This window comes from Excalfactoria chinensis, chromosome Z, assembly GCF_039878825.1.
Source record: "Excalfactoria chinensis isolate bCotChi1 chromosome Z, bCotChi1.hap2, whole genome shotgun sequence".
Taxonomy (NCBI): Eukaryota; Metazoa; Chordata; class Aves; order Galliformes; family Phasianidae; genus Excalfactoria; species Excalfactoria chinensis.
In genome coordinates, this window is record NC_092857.1 from 26283859 (window position 1) to 26299150 (window position 15292).

The window sequence follows — 15292 nt, forward strand, 5'->3', positions numbered from 1 at the left end:
TGATTATTTCAGGACCATTCCTTTGCTTTCAATAAAGTGATATAATAAAATGTTAATAGTTTAGAGAATAAGGTATCTTTTGTGAACAAGAACAGTTATATTTTAGTCTCAAAAGGCAACTACTGCTCAAGTCACATCTACAGAATTTGCTGTGTACTTTCTGACATAACTCTTAAAATTATTTTTTCACTGTATTTTTAACTAAAGTACAGGGATGTGCTTACTGTATGGAGGCTATCTAAACAACTGTTTTCCATTCACTCATGTTTGTTGTACTCATAGTGATGATCTCAAAATTCAATGGAGCATATGGAACATATTCTGTTAACTGCTCATTCAGTGCAGATATTGAACAACTGATACAATTAGCTTAATGATTCAAACAATCTGAAACAAACACAGTTGGTGAGAGGAGAAAAATATTAGTGGGGTATTAGAGTTATTTTATCAGACACCACTGTCACTTGGTCAGCATCAGCATAACAATCTTAATATTATGGCAAGCTTAAAATACGTAACTTCCCAAGAAGATGTAACATTTACAATATTTCTACTTTTTCCTCAATATTTTCAGTCTATGGTTTTTTTGTTTTTTTGTTTTTTTGTTTTTTTTTTTTCCCAAAAAATATGCTTCAGTGATTATAAAGTCTTCATCTAAGAAAAAAACCCCTATCAAACATGGAAAAGATTTAGCCATATTTCCTCCTTGATATGAATTATCCAAAGCACTGTGATTACAGATATAAATTAGTTTGACTTAAATTTGTCATGACACAGCAGAGCTACATTTAGGTCATTATATCAGAAAAGCTACATTTAAATAGAATAATAATAATAATAATAATAATAATAATAATAATAATAATAATAATAATAATAAACAGCTCTTCTTTAAATACTGAAAAGAAAAAGTTAACTCAGGACCTTGTATTTGATGGAGGAATACATAGGCTGGAAACATCCATAGACCTCTGTAAGTGAGGGCTGATCTGGTTGCATGCTCTTGAAACTTGACTAGCAGAAGACAAAACAGGTCCCAGCTGCTGAACTGTCATGGGACTGCTAGTGATTACTAGATTGCTGAAGCTGCTTTTTCCAATGGACTTGCACTGGGATCCATAACCAAGACCCCCTAAAAGCAAAAAAAACGCAGGTTAGTATTCATCTCCCATGAGCACATAATGAGATCACAGAATTCACAGGTTGTTTGCACAACAGGAATAGTGACTGGAAGTGAGTATCTTCAGAGGAGAATGAAACAGAGGTTCAACACAAGGATTCTGGAAACTTCTCCAAACACAAAAAGCAATGCTCCAGATAAGATTTGATGAATGACGCACATTTAAACCATGTTGAAGCGCATGAACTAAAAAACAGATATCATTGATAAACACCAGAAAAAAACACCACTGAAACACTTTGGGAGCACTATCAGCTCTCAAGTGAGGGACTGCCAAATTATAACAGACCTTTCTCCATGGAATAAGAGAGAGAAGAAAAGGAGGCTGCAGGAAAACCACCTTGTATTGTACAGAATCTCACAGCTCTGAGAAGCTGAACGTCATTCTATCACTCCTACCACTATCTATCAAAAGGAAGGGGACTACAGGCATGCATGCAAATTGCTAGGACTGTGATAGGTCTGGTGTGGCAAAACACAGATACTGCATAGTTTTCCTGGCAGTAGAGAGCTACAGCTGCAACCCCACATTCCTCACAGGCCTAGAGAGAGGACTTGGAGCTGGATCAGAAAAGCATCCTGGGCTTCCATTAGAAGGCCACAGTCTGCTGTCAGTCACTGATGCCATGACTCAAAATTGATGGATGCTACACAGTAGCATGGGACGATTACATAGGAGTAGCTGGCAAGTGGAACATAACTGCAAAACACTCCTCGTACTTTGTGATCTGACTTAGGCAGTTTTATTCCCCTTAGTTAAAACACATAAAAATGGGGAAGTTACAATTAGATCATTCTCATTTCTAGAAGCTTCTCTGTGTTCAGACTACTACCCAAAGCAGGATAGCAGTATCAGGACAAACAGTGAAAAGTACTTAAAGAATTTAAGCAGTTTTGTTTGTTTGTTTATTTGTTTTGTGTGTGTCCCCCCTTCCCTTTCCTTCTCCTCCCCCCCTAGTCCTAACCTAGTCCATTCAAGTGACAGTCTGCAACCACAAAACTAGATCATTAGCTATACATGATTAAACATTAGCTTCCTGGAATGTAGATATCAGGAAAAAAAAAATAATAATAATAAAAGTCCCCCCACCCTCACCCTCCCCCCCCCCCCCCCCAAAAAAAAAAAAAAAAAAAAAAAATCAGAAAAGGCAGTAATGCTAATGCAGTACTGTTGTAATTGTATTCCCAATACATCCCAGTTTCCCTTGCAGTTTTGCTCTTATTATCAGTGTATAAACAGCCTACTCAGTGATGCTCAGGATGAAAGCCAAAGATAGTTTGTACACCTGTCACTGAAACAGAAAAATGAGAAACAGTATTTTAGAAAGATTTTATTTCTGGGATGACTGACAAAACCTAGTATAGAACTCTGACCCTAATAAACATTTGTCAAAGCATTTCTCCAATTCAGAAACACAATGATTTTTTTAAATTTGTTATGTCATTGATAAGCATTTGTTTTTATGGGGAAAAAGTGACCATTCTTCCAATTAAAAGGAAAAGTGAGAGAGAATCAAGAAAGATCCTATTATCAACTCCCACCATTCAGAGGCTGTAATGTAAAAGACTAGTGCTAACGAAGTCATAACATTTTATCAAGCGTCAAAACCATGACATCAAGTTTCACAGAGGTGTATATCTGCTACAAGAGCACCGTCAGTATTTCATCTGTGCCCTGTGGGTCACCAAGCAGTATTAATTTGATGAGACACAAGCAGACAATCGTAGGTGTGTTGAGCTAAGCCAGAGCTTAGAAGAAACGAAGCTTATGTTGGCTTTGATCCAGCTGCAGGAGTATAGACCACCTCTGAATCAGAACAAAGTACTGATACACAGTATCAGTACATCAGATATACAAAAGTAGCAGTGTAGACACTTGAGGTGGCTGATATAACGTAAGCTGTCATGAAATGTGCTCAAAAGTTTTGAATAAACTTGAACAGGCAGAATAATTAGGTCCTGAACAAACATTTGGCATTACATACGCACAATGTTAGAGCCCTCAGTCCTGAAGCTTGAAAAGACTGGTTCAGTGAAAGGACAATTAGGAATTCCCTAACGTCTTGAATGCACATAAGTGGCGATGAATGGGAAGCTCTCTGGAGGACACCAGAAGGTTTTGACTGACACTAGAGATTCTGAGAAAAATACATGGAAGGTGTATTTATGATGAGCAAAATAACTTTTCTTATACATGAAGATTTATATCAGGAGATAGTTTAATAACAGCAACAGTACTGTAAAACAGAATAGGAGAAGGAATCAAGCCAAAGCTGTATGACAGGAAGAGCTGCAGATGATTAGCACATCGTTTATTTCAAAGAAACATATTACACATAAATAAAATAAAATAAAATAAAATAAAATAAAATAAAATAAAATAAAATAAAATAAAATAAAATAAACTGTTTATCAATAACTAACAGTAAAAGATAACAACTATAAACAGTAAAAAAACATTTTATGGAAATCTTTCACTTCCTCATTCCTTGGTTTGCCTATTTTCCTTATTTATTCTCTATAGTTGGTTAATAGGTAAGCTTCACTCATCCTTGACATGCAAAAATATTTCACCACAAAACTTCTGAAGAATGTACAAAGAACACATAAAAAATATGATTAGTTTAATTTGGGCACACTGATTTTCACCCTAATTCATGTCGCTGTCATACTTTTTGGAGACAGAGTCCAAGATGAAGTTTCTATGTAATCACATAATACTGATTGAAAAAAATTTTCTTTACCTAATTCTGCAAACCAACAGTAGTAACTCACTAATTGTGTCAAGTAACTGATGTTATACAATGAAACTGCTTCATCTAAACTTTGTAATTGTAAACTATGTTTCCCGTGCATAAACGATAATACAATAAAAACATTCATCAGTAAAGAAAGAAGCACAGCCAGCAGTCAAATGGAGGTGACTCTCCTTCTCTCCTATGCTCTCATCAGAGTTGAGATGGAGTACAGCATACTGTTTTGCATTCCCAGCACAAAAAAAGAAGAATCTATTAGAGTGGGTCCAGAGGAGGCCACAAGGATCGTTATAGGGCTGAGGCACCTCTCCTGCCAGGAGATGCTGAGAGAGTTGGGGAGCACATGGAGAAGAGAATGCTCTAGGGAGACATTATTGTAGCCTTTCATATACTCCTTTCATAAACAAGTCTTACAGGAAAGATAGAAAAGACTTTTTACCAGGACCTGTAGTGACAGGACAAGGAGCAATAGTTTTTATTTGAAAGAGAGTACATTTAGACTGAATATAAGGAATGAAGGAACTGCCTGGAGATGTTACAGACAGCCCATACCTGGATGTGTCCAAACTTGGGTTGGAGGAGGCTTTGAACAGCCTGATCTAGTGAAAGATGTCCCTGTCCATTGCTGGGGAGCTGGAACAGGATGATCTTTAAGGGCCCCTTGAGCCCTGTAGGTGAGCCACATAATTCTGTCAGAGCTATGCTAAGTTTGAACAACTTTTATGCAGAAAACAATCTGCAAATCATCACAGTACAAGGAAGTTACTAAACCACTACCCTTCTTAAAACAAACAAACAAGCAAACAAACAAGAAAAACGCCTCTATGGTTTTAATCCAATCTCCTGGATTTGATCTTTGCTGGCAATTCACTTAGAACTAGCAATGCTTTGTTGATAAGAAATTTCCCCTAAAACCTCAGGCAGTGGACACACTGAACAGTGAGGTAGAAAGACCACTACTTTGACTGGTATTGGCAGTTCCCAGGTGTGCAACTGTTTGCAGATGCTTAATCTTCACAATCAAGAAAAACAATCTGGAGGAAGTACACTGAACAGAATTACATGTATGCCACATAGTATTATGAGAAAATATTACATATGCACTGTGGAAGCTCTCCATTCCTTGAAACCTTCAGTTTCTTTATTATCAGGGTATGCTTTGTAAATTAACTTGCACTAATTTCCAGTGTTATTTTTCATTCATTGTATGAAGTAATCAAGCATGTATTTTCAGACTATTGTGAGACAAAAGAGACTGACAAAGCACAATTAAAAACAATGTCTCCCTCCAAGTGGAACCATAGTAAAAAATTATCCAGAACTGACCAGTGAAAACAATACCTTGCAGGTAATTAACTCAGCTGGTTTAAAGCAGACAGCAATGAGATCACCTATGGAACAATTTAACCATGGAATTTAATCGAATGAAAACAGTGGTCTCTTAATGGCTAAACTAAGAATATATTATGAAACAGTTAGATTCAGGAAAGTTCCAGCTGAAAACACATACTGTAAAACAAAGATTTTTCAATTAATGACTATTATAATATTGCATAATAAGTAGAATCAGTTTCGTTAAAAAAAGGAAAGCCTCCCATTTATTAAAAAGCTATCTTGAAAGCTGTTTTGTTTTCCTCTTTTGCATAAAATGTAGGAAGTTATAATTTAACTACTGCGCAAACCAGTAAATGTTTAACTGGATTAAAATATAAATGTTCTAGTTGTAATGGGTAACTCCTTACTTGTTATAAGTAGATTATTCTGTTCTATCTCTTTTCCTTAAAGGATTCCCTGTATTTGTAGGCTTCTGCTTTTGTCAGTGTTAAGACTGTGTTTTACATACTGTATGTGCTCTACTACAAAAGAAAACACACTGCTCTACGTCATTGGTCTATGATATTACTTCTGTGTGGTGTGCATTACTCATATTAGCTTTAGTAAATTCCTACCTGCTAAATTTAGTCTGATCATTTAGTCTGCCTTTCTGAAAAAACAAATACATACAAGAGAACTGCAATGGAATCAGGGATAGCACCACCTATTTTCAGTCCCACTGGGAAAATACTCCTTGCTTCTAACCCAAAAGAACACAGATCATATGTCTGTGTCTGTATGTGCATGAGAGCACAGACTGTTGGCTTCTTTTTCAGATGAATTGTGAGTGGCACTATTGAAGTGGCAAACAACAACAACAACAAAAATAGTTCTGTTAAAACTTCCTGATACATTATGTATGATACAACTCCAGATAAAATCTATAGAGAAATACTTTGCCCATTAGGCAGTGTTGCACTTAACTGAAAAAATAAAGCTGGCTGATTTCAGCAGTGGTTTTGGAATACTTCTTCACTGATATCACCTGACAGCAATGAAGAATTATCATGTACTAATGAATCACCACAAAGACACTACAAAGCAGGATTAGGCAATCATTACCTGGATGAAACACTTTTGGAAAGAATTAATTTACTTTCAACTTCTGTAAAATCTGCACTAAATTAGAAGAGAAATATGTCTCTCTACTGAAGACCAGCCAGCTAAGAAAACACCTTAGAAAAACAATTCTTCAGATCCTGTAACAGTTCATCTCCCACAGAAACTTCCTTCTTATACTTCTTCAACCTTCAGTAAAATATGCATTATTTCTTTCTATCAGAAATACATCCTTATCAATTTTTTCATTACCTTCCTGAAATTTTTACCCTAATTTTAATTAAATGATGCTCAAATGAGATATTTTCTGTTGTCTCCACATGCTTAGTGTTTTAGAAAATGGCAGGTATGAGCTCTGCTGTCAGTAACCATGTGCATGTGTAGAACACATCATATCTTCTGACTTCTTGACACTGTGTTCATCAGGCTAAGTTTAGTGTCCAAATACTGCCTAACATTGAGGCAGAATGTATGGATCGTGAGTAAAGTCAGGAACAGAGGTAGTGCTCATCCTTCCTCCAGGTCCCAGGAGAAGGGATGATCTTTTCTCTTTTCTGCCACTGAGACACTGGGATGCTAGCTCTATCCAGCAGAGCACTAAGGGTAAGGGGACACACTCAGCTGGTTTAGACTTCCTTAACACTAATGAATTATCACAGGCTAGCTCTAAGGGAAGCCTGCTACCAGATGCACAAATGTCCTTACCAGAGGATGGCTCTTTCTAACTATCTCACAGGCCAGTTCTCACTCTTGGAACATAAGTGCCATTTCATCTCATGATCCAACATAAAACATCATTTAAGAAAAAAATCAAAACCAAACAACAACAACAACAAAAAGACCAACCAACAACAACAAAAACCATGCAGTAAAGGCTCTGTCAAACATTAAAGTGCAATCCCATGTAAAGAACTCTTTACAGATGTCCTGAGTTATTTAACCACTACGTCTCAGGAAAGTCAGGAGAGAATTCTCTTCAAGAGAATGAAACACACCAGCAGGAGGAAAAAAGAATAAATGCCAGCCAGCTGAATAGTGATACTAAATAAGATCAGGAGGCAAATGTTAGCATAGAAAGAAAGAACTGCAGAAACAGGTTCTTGGAGTACTCACATAGGAATGCAAGTGATTGCAATAGTATTCAGTTTGCTTTTGCTTCCTAGATTAAGTCAATTGTTCAAGGATAACTAAACCATACTTCTAAAAATTGCCTTGTCCCTGAGTTTCTGAGCAGTACAAAGAAGCAATTTTCTATCTTTTCTTGTATTAAAAACAAGATACTGTTTAATGTTGTTTCTTTTAACTGATAATGTGACAACTTTATCCTAGTTGTCAGTTTAACTAGGCAGAAATAACAAGCCAATATAACGTATGTATTCTATGAAGCTTTGTACTCAGCTAATTAGTTTAACCATTGCTTTCACGGTTCATTTAAAAGTTTCATGCTTCATTAAATACCAATGCATTTCACCACCTCAGAAAAACTTGTCAGTAAAAATACAATTGTCTTTTTAAGCAGTAATCTTGTTAACTGATATATACATTTCAAGCATGTCTATCAGACATCATTAAAATCTGAACTTCTGCAATTGCAAGGCAGTATGCAAATCTCTTTCCATGCACAATAGGAAACTTCTTCTGACTTAAAAAAAAAAAAAAAAAAAAAAAAAAAAGAAAGCACTTTGAAAGAAAAAATACATTGTTTTTGATGTATCTTATTTTAATCATTTTAAAACTTGCTACACTGATCTCTGGTTGTTCCACCTTCTTGACAATCAATTCAAACATAACATGGTTGTTTTAATTTCTTTATTTTTTAAAGACTGCAAGTTAGAAATTCAGAAAGGTATGTCAATAAAGCATAAAGAGGTAAGGGTATACCACATATGTAAAATGTGCATTTTCTCAATTCAGAATATATGAAATTATACCAAATTACGTATTCAGAGTCCAATTGCGTGATTTCCATGACTTCTCTAGAAATTTCTTCTACTATGTTCTCAGTTAGACTTGTTCTATGAAATGTATGGTCAATATAGGCATACAGCAATAACAAAATGACAACAGTCATGACATTTTAGATTTCTTAAAAGCTGAAATGTTATTACATTATGGCCCAATTAAAGTGTCCTTCCACACTTCAAGTCAATGAGAGGCAAGTCCTGGGAAAATTATACCAGTAGCCACAGATATTTAAAACTGGTGTTGTCACTACATGTTTCCACTCTTCTCAAAGCCTTCAAAATTCTTTTCTAATTTTATTATTTAATTAACCCAAGGAGTGGTTATTAATTGAAATTTCCCAGGTCCTTTGTTGTTGTGACCAAAAATAAAAGATTTTTTTTAGTCGAAGTGAGTCCATCTATCTTCTGCAAAGCCAGGGCAGTAACAGGGAGGATTAAGGTCACTTTAATGGTTCAGGTTCCACAAAGAAAACTCCAGCCCATGCCTTGAGCTGCCATTTTTTTCCAGAGAATTTGTAAAGAGGATGCTCCTGTATTAGGATGGTTTGGCATCCCAAGTTGGACACTGAATAAGGTCTGATGCGAAGACACAGGAAACCATACTGGCATACCAACACACTGGAGAGTACATGTGCCTATAAGTGTTGGAAAGAATTGTTCATGGACAAAGGGATATAAAAAAAAAAAAAAAACAAAACAAAAAACAAACAAACAAAAAAAAAACGTATGTGCTTTTTGCTCTGAGCTGAAGCACCTTCGTTAAAGGGCAGGAAAACATGCAAATGTCCTGATGGATACTGAATTCCTTTTTATAAGCTCACAATCCCAGTTGTACATCTCTCCTCCTCATCTCTACAAAATAAACTGATACTTATATTCACATTAGCTTGATGGAGAGAATGTGCTGTATAGGTAAGAGCAGAATGCTTAAAATTGATTATGTTTTTTTTGTTTGTTTGTTTGTTTGTTTGTTTTTAAGACTTAATTCTGTTGACTTTCACTGAAATTAAATTCCCAAGTACAAAAGTTTTTATTTATAAACAGAACCTCACTATATAAGCTGCTTCAGTCATTTTTCAAACTCAAACTTCAGTTATTTTTCTTTGTAGAATTTAATGCCAGTTTCCCTAGTATTCTGGTGTAATTTTCACTGAATTAAGATTTAAAGTGCCTGGTGTTAATGTGAATAGTATATAAATCAGCATCTCTTGCAGGCAGCCATATTTGTTTTTCACTATTCTTGAATCCACACTCAGCTCTACTCTTTGTTGAACTTCATTTAACAACAAATACATTTGCTTTTAAGTAGTTCTGAGATAGATTGCAAACTGAAAATGCAAAATAAAGCCACTTCCACTTCCATAACACTGCAGAAGACTAAACTATGCCAATGGAGAAGAGTTAAAAAGACAAGAACCAGAAAAATAGCTATATTATTTTTTCTGATATGACTTGCTCCTCAAGCAACATTAAATAACCAAGTCTGCAAGCAGATATGAATGAATATTGGCAGTCAGTGGTTGGCACAGTTTTCAGAGTTTTCATTGCCTAAATGTGGATGGCCAGATGTCCACCCAGCTACTCTCTTATTCCCCTCCCTTAACAGCACAGGGTCAGAAAACAGAGCACAGAAAGCACAGAAACAAAGAAAAGGAAAAAAAAAAAAAAAAAAAAAAAAAAAAAAAAAAAAAAAAGGAAATTTATCCAATACTTTCCATCAGAAGGCAGATGTCCAGCCAATTCCTGGGAAAGAGCGCCTCAGTACCCGTAGCAGTCACTCAGGAAGACAAATGCTATCACCATGACCATGCCTGCATCCTCCCTCATTTTCTCAGCTTTTATTGTTGAGAATAATACCATATGGCATGGAATACCCCTCTAGTCAGTTTGGGCTGCTTGTTCTGGCTATGTCTCCTCTCAGCTTCTTGTCCACACCCACATCAGGCTACTAGCATTTCTCAGGGGCAACAAATTGGAAAGATAGCCTTGACACTGCAAGTGCTGATCAGAAATAGTCAAAACATCGGTGTGTTATCAACACTGTCTAGCCACACATACAAAACTCAGCACTATATGGGAATGCTATGAGGAAAATTAACATTATCCTAGCCAGGTTCTGTACACTTGAATAAATAAATCAAAGAGATGTCAGAGGACTGCTATGGGAGGGGCAAACATGGGGAATCAGAGGAACAGGCTGAGGAGACAAAGCACTGCCAAGAGACTGGAGCTCAGATATCACTCCAGACTTCAAATTTACCTGTGAATAAAATATTTGAGTCAATGTTCAAAAAAGGAATACTTTCCCATAGTGATTTTATTTTAAAATGTGTGAGGGGAAAAAAAAAAAAAAAAAAAAAAAAGGAATATTATCCAGTTATCTAATCAAATAACACAGTCACAACATTTCTTAGAGTTTTTCATATTTCATTTTTAGAAATGCAAATCATTAATTTAGTCACTAGGGATACTGTACTGCTTTCTGAAACAGCAAGAACTACAAATGGAAATACTTGAGAACAGTGACAGGACAAGGTGTAATGGTTTTAAACTGAAAGAGGGAAGACTTAGATTTTATGTTAGGAATAAATTCCTTACTCGAGGGGTGGTGAGGAACTGGAACAAGTTCCCCAAATAAGCTTTAGATGCCCTGTTCCTGAAGGCACTAAAGGCCATGTTGGATGGCACCCTGGTCAGTCTGATCAGGCAGATGGCAACCCTGCTCATGGCAGGGGCTGGAACTGAATGGTCTACAATATCCCATCCAATCCAAGACATTCTCTGGTTCCATGATTCTATATTTTTCTTTTTCTCTGAATAATACTTAAAAAGTCAATGTCTTTTAAAGCATTATTTCTCAAAGTTTTTTTTTTTTGTTTTTATTTATTTATTTATTTATTTATTTATTTATTTATAACCAGCAGATGCTTTAAAAAGGATATTTTGGCCTGATAAATCCCAGCAAGATGGAATCCTTATACTCGATCAACACTACAAACTGAGCTAAGGGTTGCAGGCAGCACACAAGAGATGCTGTTTCTTGATGCATTTCCTTTCCAGAAATCATCTGGACTAAATCGCTACTTCTTCCCATTCCTTCATCAGGTGGATGTGTAAGGAAGAGTTTCTTGCCCAAGATTCTCTGAAACAGAGTGACAGCAGTGACTCTCTTCAGAAAGACAAACATAGAGTGGGATGAAAATGTTTGAAATAAATAGCTCATTCCCTAGGACTAAGGAGAATCTCAACCACAACCTGTTCCCTGGGCTGTTCCAGGAGCACTTCACCTCCACACCAAGGATATGGAGATAGGCTGACAACCTATCCCATACAATTTCCAGAGAGCCAAGTGTAAGCCAGCAAGTAAGAAAACTTAGAACAACTGCTCAAAGACCCTGCAATGAATCACAGAATCATTAAGGTTGGAAAAGACCTCTGAGGTCACTAAATTCAACAATCAGCCCATCACCACCATACCCACTAACCTTGTCTCTCAGTGCCACATCTTTACTGTTTTTGAAAACCTCCAGGAATGGTGACTCCTCCACCTCTCTGAGCAGCCTGTTCCAGAGCCTCATCACTCTGAGTGGAAGTTTATCCTAACATACAACTTGAATCTCCCATGGTACAACTCAAGGCCATTACCTAATGTCCTATCAATGTTATCTGGCAGAATAGGCCAAACCCCACCTTGTTACAAACTCCTTTCTCTGGTCATTGTTGAGAACAATGAGATGTCCCCTGAGCCCTCTCTTCATCAGACTAAACAATCCCTGTTTCCTCAGCTGTTCCCCATAAGACTTGTGTTTCAGATATTTTTCACCTTCCCTTCTCTGCACATGCTTGAGGGCCTCTATCTTTCCTGTGGAGAGGGCCCAAAATATCAGTATTTTAGTCCTTGCTTTTAGTCCTTTTGTGCTGGCCAAAATGATGCAGCAATATCTTAGGCTTACTATTATTTATCTAAGGGTCCTAAAACTATATGCAAGTTTAAGTCCTTTTGGTGTTGTTCTTTTATGCTTTCCCAAAGTAAGCATGCATAAAAATGGTTACTCCATTCACCTTGCAGCAGAATTCTGCCAGATATGTATGCCAACTAGATATTCTTCCTGACTGTCCTTGGGATTAGAAAAGAAACCTAACCATTGAGACTGACCTGTCCAACCTCCAAGGTAATTCCTTCTTAGTCTCCCAAATGAACAGGCAGGAAGCATCTATCCTGAGGCTGTATGTAGCAGCTTCAAATAGCTTAATAACAGGGATATTCTAAATTTGTCAACAAACACAAGGTGGTTAAATCCTTTTGTAATTTCTCCTCACAAAAGTTAGTTGCTGAAATATAGAAAGCCTCATCATTTTCTGCAATGACAAATAACAATATCTTTTTAAAGAAACTGTCAGGCTGTAAGTTTTTGTTTCTATGTGTAGACAGTTAGCTGTTCCACGGTCCCTATGACATCTGATCCAAAATAAGTACCAGACAGTTTTAGCCTATTCATTGCCTTATGTTAACAAGAACAAATTTTTTATGAAGTTTTCTGTGAAAAAAAGTTATCGGGTTTTTGTTTTAATTTCATTACACAATAATAAGTACAACAGAATCCTAACAAGGCAGAACAAGTATCTTCTATGCTCAGAATTTGTTTAACTTTAGATAAAACAAGAGCAGGTTGTTCAGTGAGGCTGTGGATGCCCTCCCCCCGCAAGCATTCAAGGCCAGGTTGGATGGAGCTATGAGCAACCTGGTCCAGTGGGAGGTATTCCTGCCTATAAGGGGGTTGGAACTCAGTGATCTTAAAGATCTCTTTGAGGTCAAACCAGTCTGTGACTTTACATGAGTACCAACCAAGAATAGAATATACTAGACATCCATACCTAAGAATGTATGGGAAACTAAACCATACTGCTTTCTATGACTGGTAACCATGTTTCATGCATACAGGGCAAAAAACCCAGCAACCCATATATCTTTAACTCTGCCAGTTCTTTAATTAACAATTGATAATCAGGCAGTGATAAAGTCTGAAGTTGTCATTACCATTACCAATTATTTCTCTGTCAATATTTTAAAAGAAAGAAACCTTAGTTTAGCTATAACTTGTTGGGTTATTGCAATGGAAAAAAGGAGATTTCTATCATTATTCTCTGATTTTAATGAACTCCTCACATAGGACTCAGACATGCAATTTAAAAGACTTGTTTTAATGATCTGAAGTTAAAGAACTGTTCAAATCGCTCACATTGACAACTGATGAACTTATAGGTTCGTATAAGATGAAGGAATTCATGACAAAAGCAATAATGTGGAAAGAATCTGCTCATGATTATTTTTTCTTGTTTTGCCAAGTTTTTTTCTAAATCCAAAAGCCCATTGATTCTTTCTGGTTTAACAGTTATACATTTTCTTATCTCCCCAGAAATCAAGAATTCGTGTTTTTCTCAGAATAGAACCGCCCAAAACAGATAAAAAAAGAACTGTAGAAGGAAATTTTTAAACTGATTTTTTGACCATTTTCAGCGAATCCACATCCAGCATTTCATGTACAACGTTACAAAAGCGGGGTAATTCAGAGAGTAATTCTAATCAAGCATTCGAATGCCCTTTTTCTTGTACTACAACAGATCTCTCATTTCTATTTATAAATCAACACTGAAATAAAACGCAATTTCCTGCTGAGCAGCAGGAAGGTATGACAATTGCAGAGATTTAAGAGGAGAGGACAGGGTTATCTGAGGCACAGGATGAAGCTCCAAAGCATAGTGTGCACAAGTGCGCTGGCTTCTAGAATGGCTTTGTGACAGAGTAGACATGAATAGAAAGTAGGCAGAACTGTCATGCTAGGGACAACAGGACTTCTCCACCCTCCTAACTGGTGGAGAAAGGTAGCTCTTGTTAATCATTAGTGAAGGAGCTGTGTGATATGGGGATGGGTAAAATGTTTTCCAGTTGCTAATGAAACCCATCATCTGTTTTATTTAATTTGTTTTTTATGTATTTACTGGAGCAGATAAAAAGCTGTTCCACCTTTCAAACTACTGGTAAGCTTAGCATTCCAGTAAGAGACCCTAATTAATTCCTACACATAACGTGCCATGTGATCGCTGAAAGTTTCAATGCCCTTGCCCACTTCCATATTTAGATAGAAAATTATTTTTATTATGTGAGTAAAGAATTAAAAACAACCATAGGAAAAAAAAAATTGTAAAGAATCAGTGGTATTGGACCTACACAGAATTCCAGGCAAAGTTAGCAGTTTGACTGTTAGTTACACAGAACAATTTTATGAAGCAAATGCTGCTCATCACCATTCCAAATAACAGACAAACTTCAAAAATTGAGCATTTCACAGAGCTGGGAATACTGACCACAGATGAAAGAAAAGATATGAGTAGGCATATTTGTGTAAAAGTGGTTTCTTTACACTCATTACCTCTCCTGCATTTCTACAATATATCCTGTGATAAAAAAGTCTTTCATATCGACTGGTTTGCTCCTTATCTCACATTTAGATCCAAACAAATGTGGTTAAATAGCAACTAATTTCACTGGAACCAATCAGGTTGCAAGAAACAATATTCCCATCACATGAATCCTATTATTTTCTATGAGATACACTCATGGCTCAGGGTGGAAATTCTCACATCCCCTTATGAGCACAAATTATATGTTCAAAAGCAAATGGTTTTCATATGGAAATTGGAAGAGTAACCAGATTTGGCATCAGTGACAAAATCAGATGAGAAAATATCTGCAAGATGCAAAAGCTCCCATTGACGTAAGAAGCCAAAATTGAAATGTAATTTAGATGATGAAGGACAGCTAGCAAGTCTTGGTATAGATAGGTAGAAAAAAAAAAAACACAAAAACCTCACAGCTCCAGGATAGGTGAAGAAGAAGCAGGCAGCAGCATTAATCTTCCTCCTACTCAAGAGTCAGAGTGGAGGTATGCACAGGATAA

General features: G+C 36.5%; 1 protein-coding gene across 2 annotated transcripts in view; it reads right to left on the reverse strand.

Annotated features, from left to right (window-relative positions):
* The window catches only part of GLIS3 (GLIS family zinc finger 3), a 146181-nt gene that overhangs the window by 110620 nt on the left and 20269 nt on the right, over positions 1–15292 (reverse strand). For both annotated transcript variants that reach the window (XM_072358974.1, XM_072358973.1), the window contains exon 2: positions 925–1132. In XM_072358974.1, the coding sequence (XP_072215075.1) occupies positions 925–1055 (131 nt within the window). In that variant the 5' untranslated portion in view covers positions 1056–1132. The remainder of the gene's footprint in view (positions 1–924; positions 1133–15292) is intronic.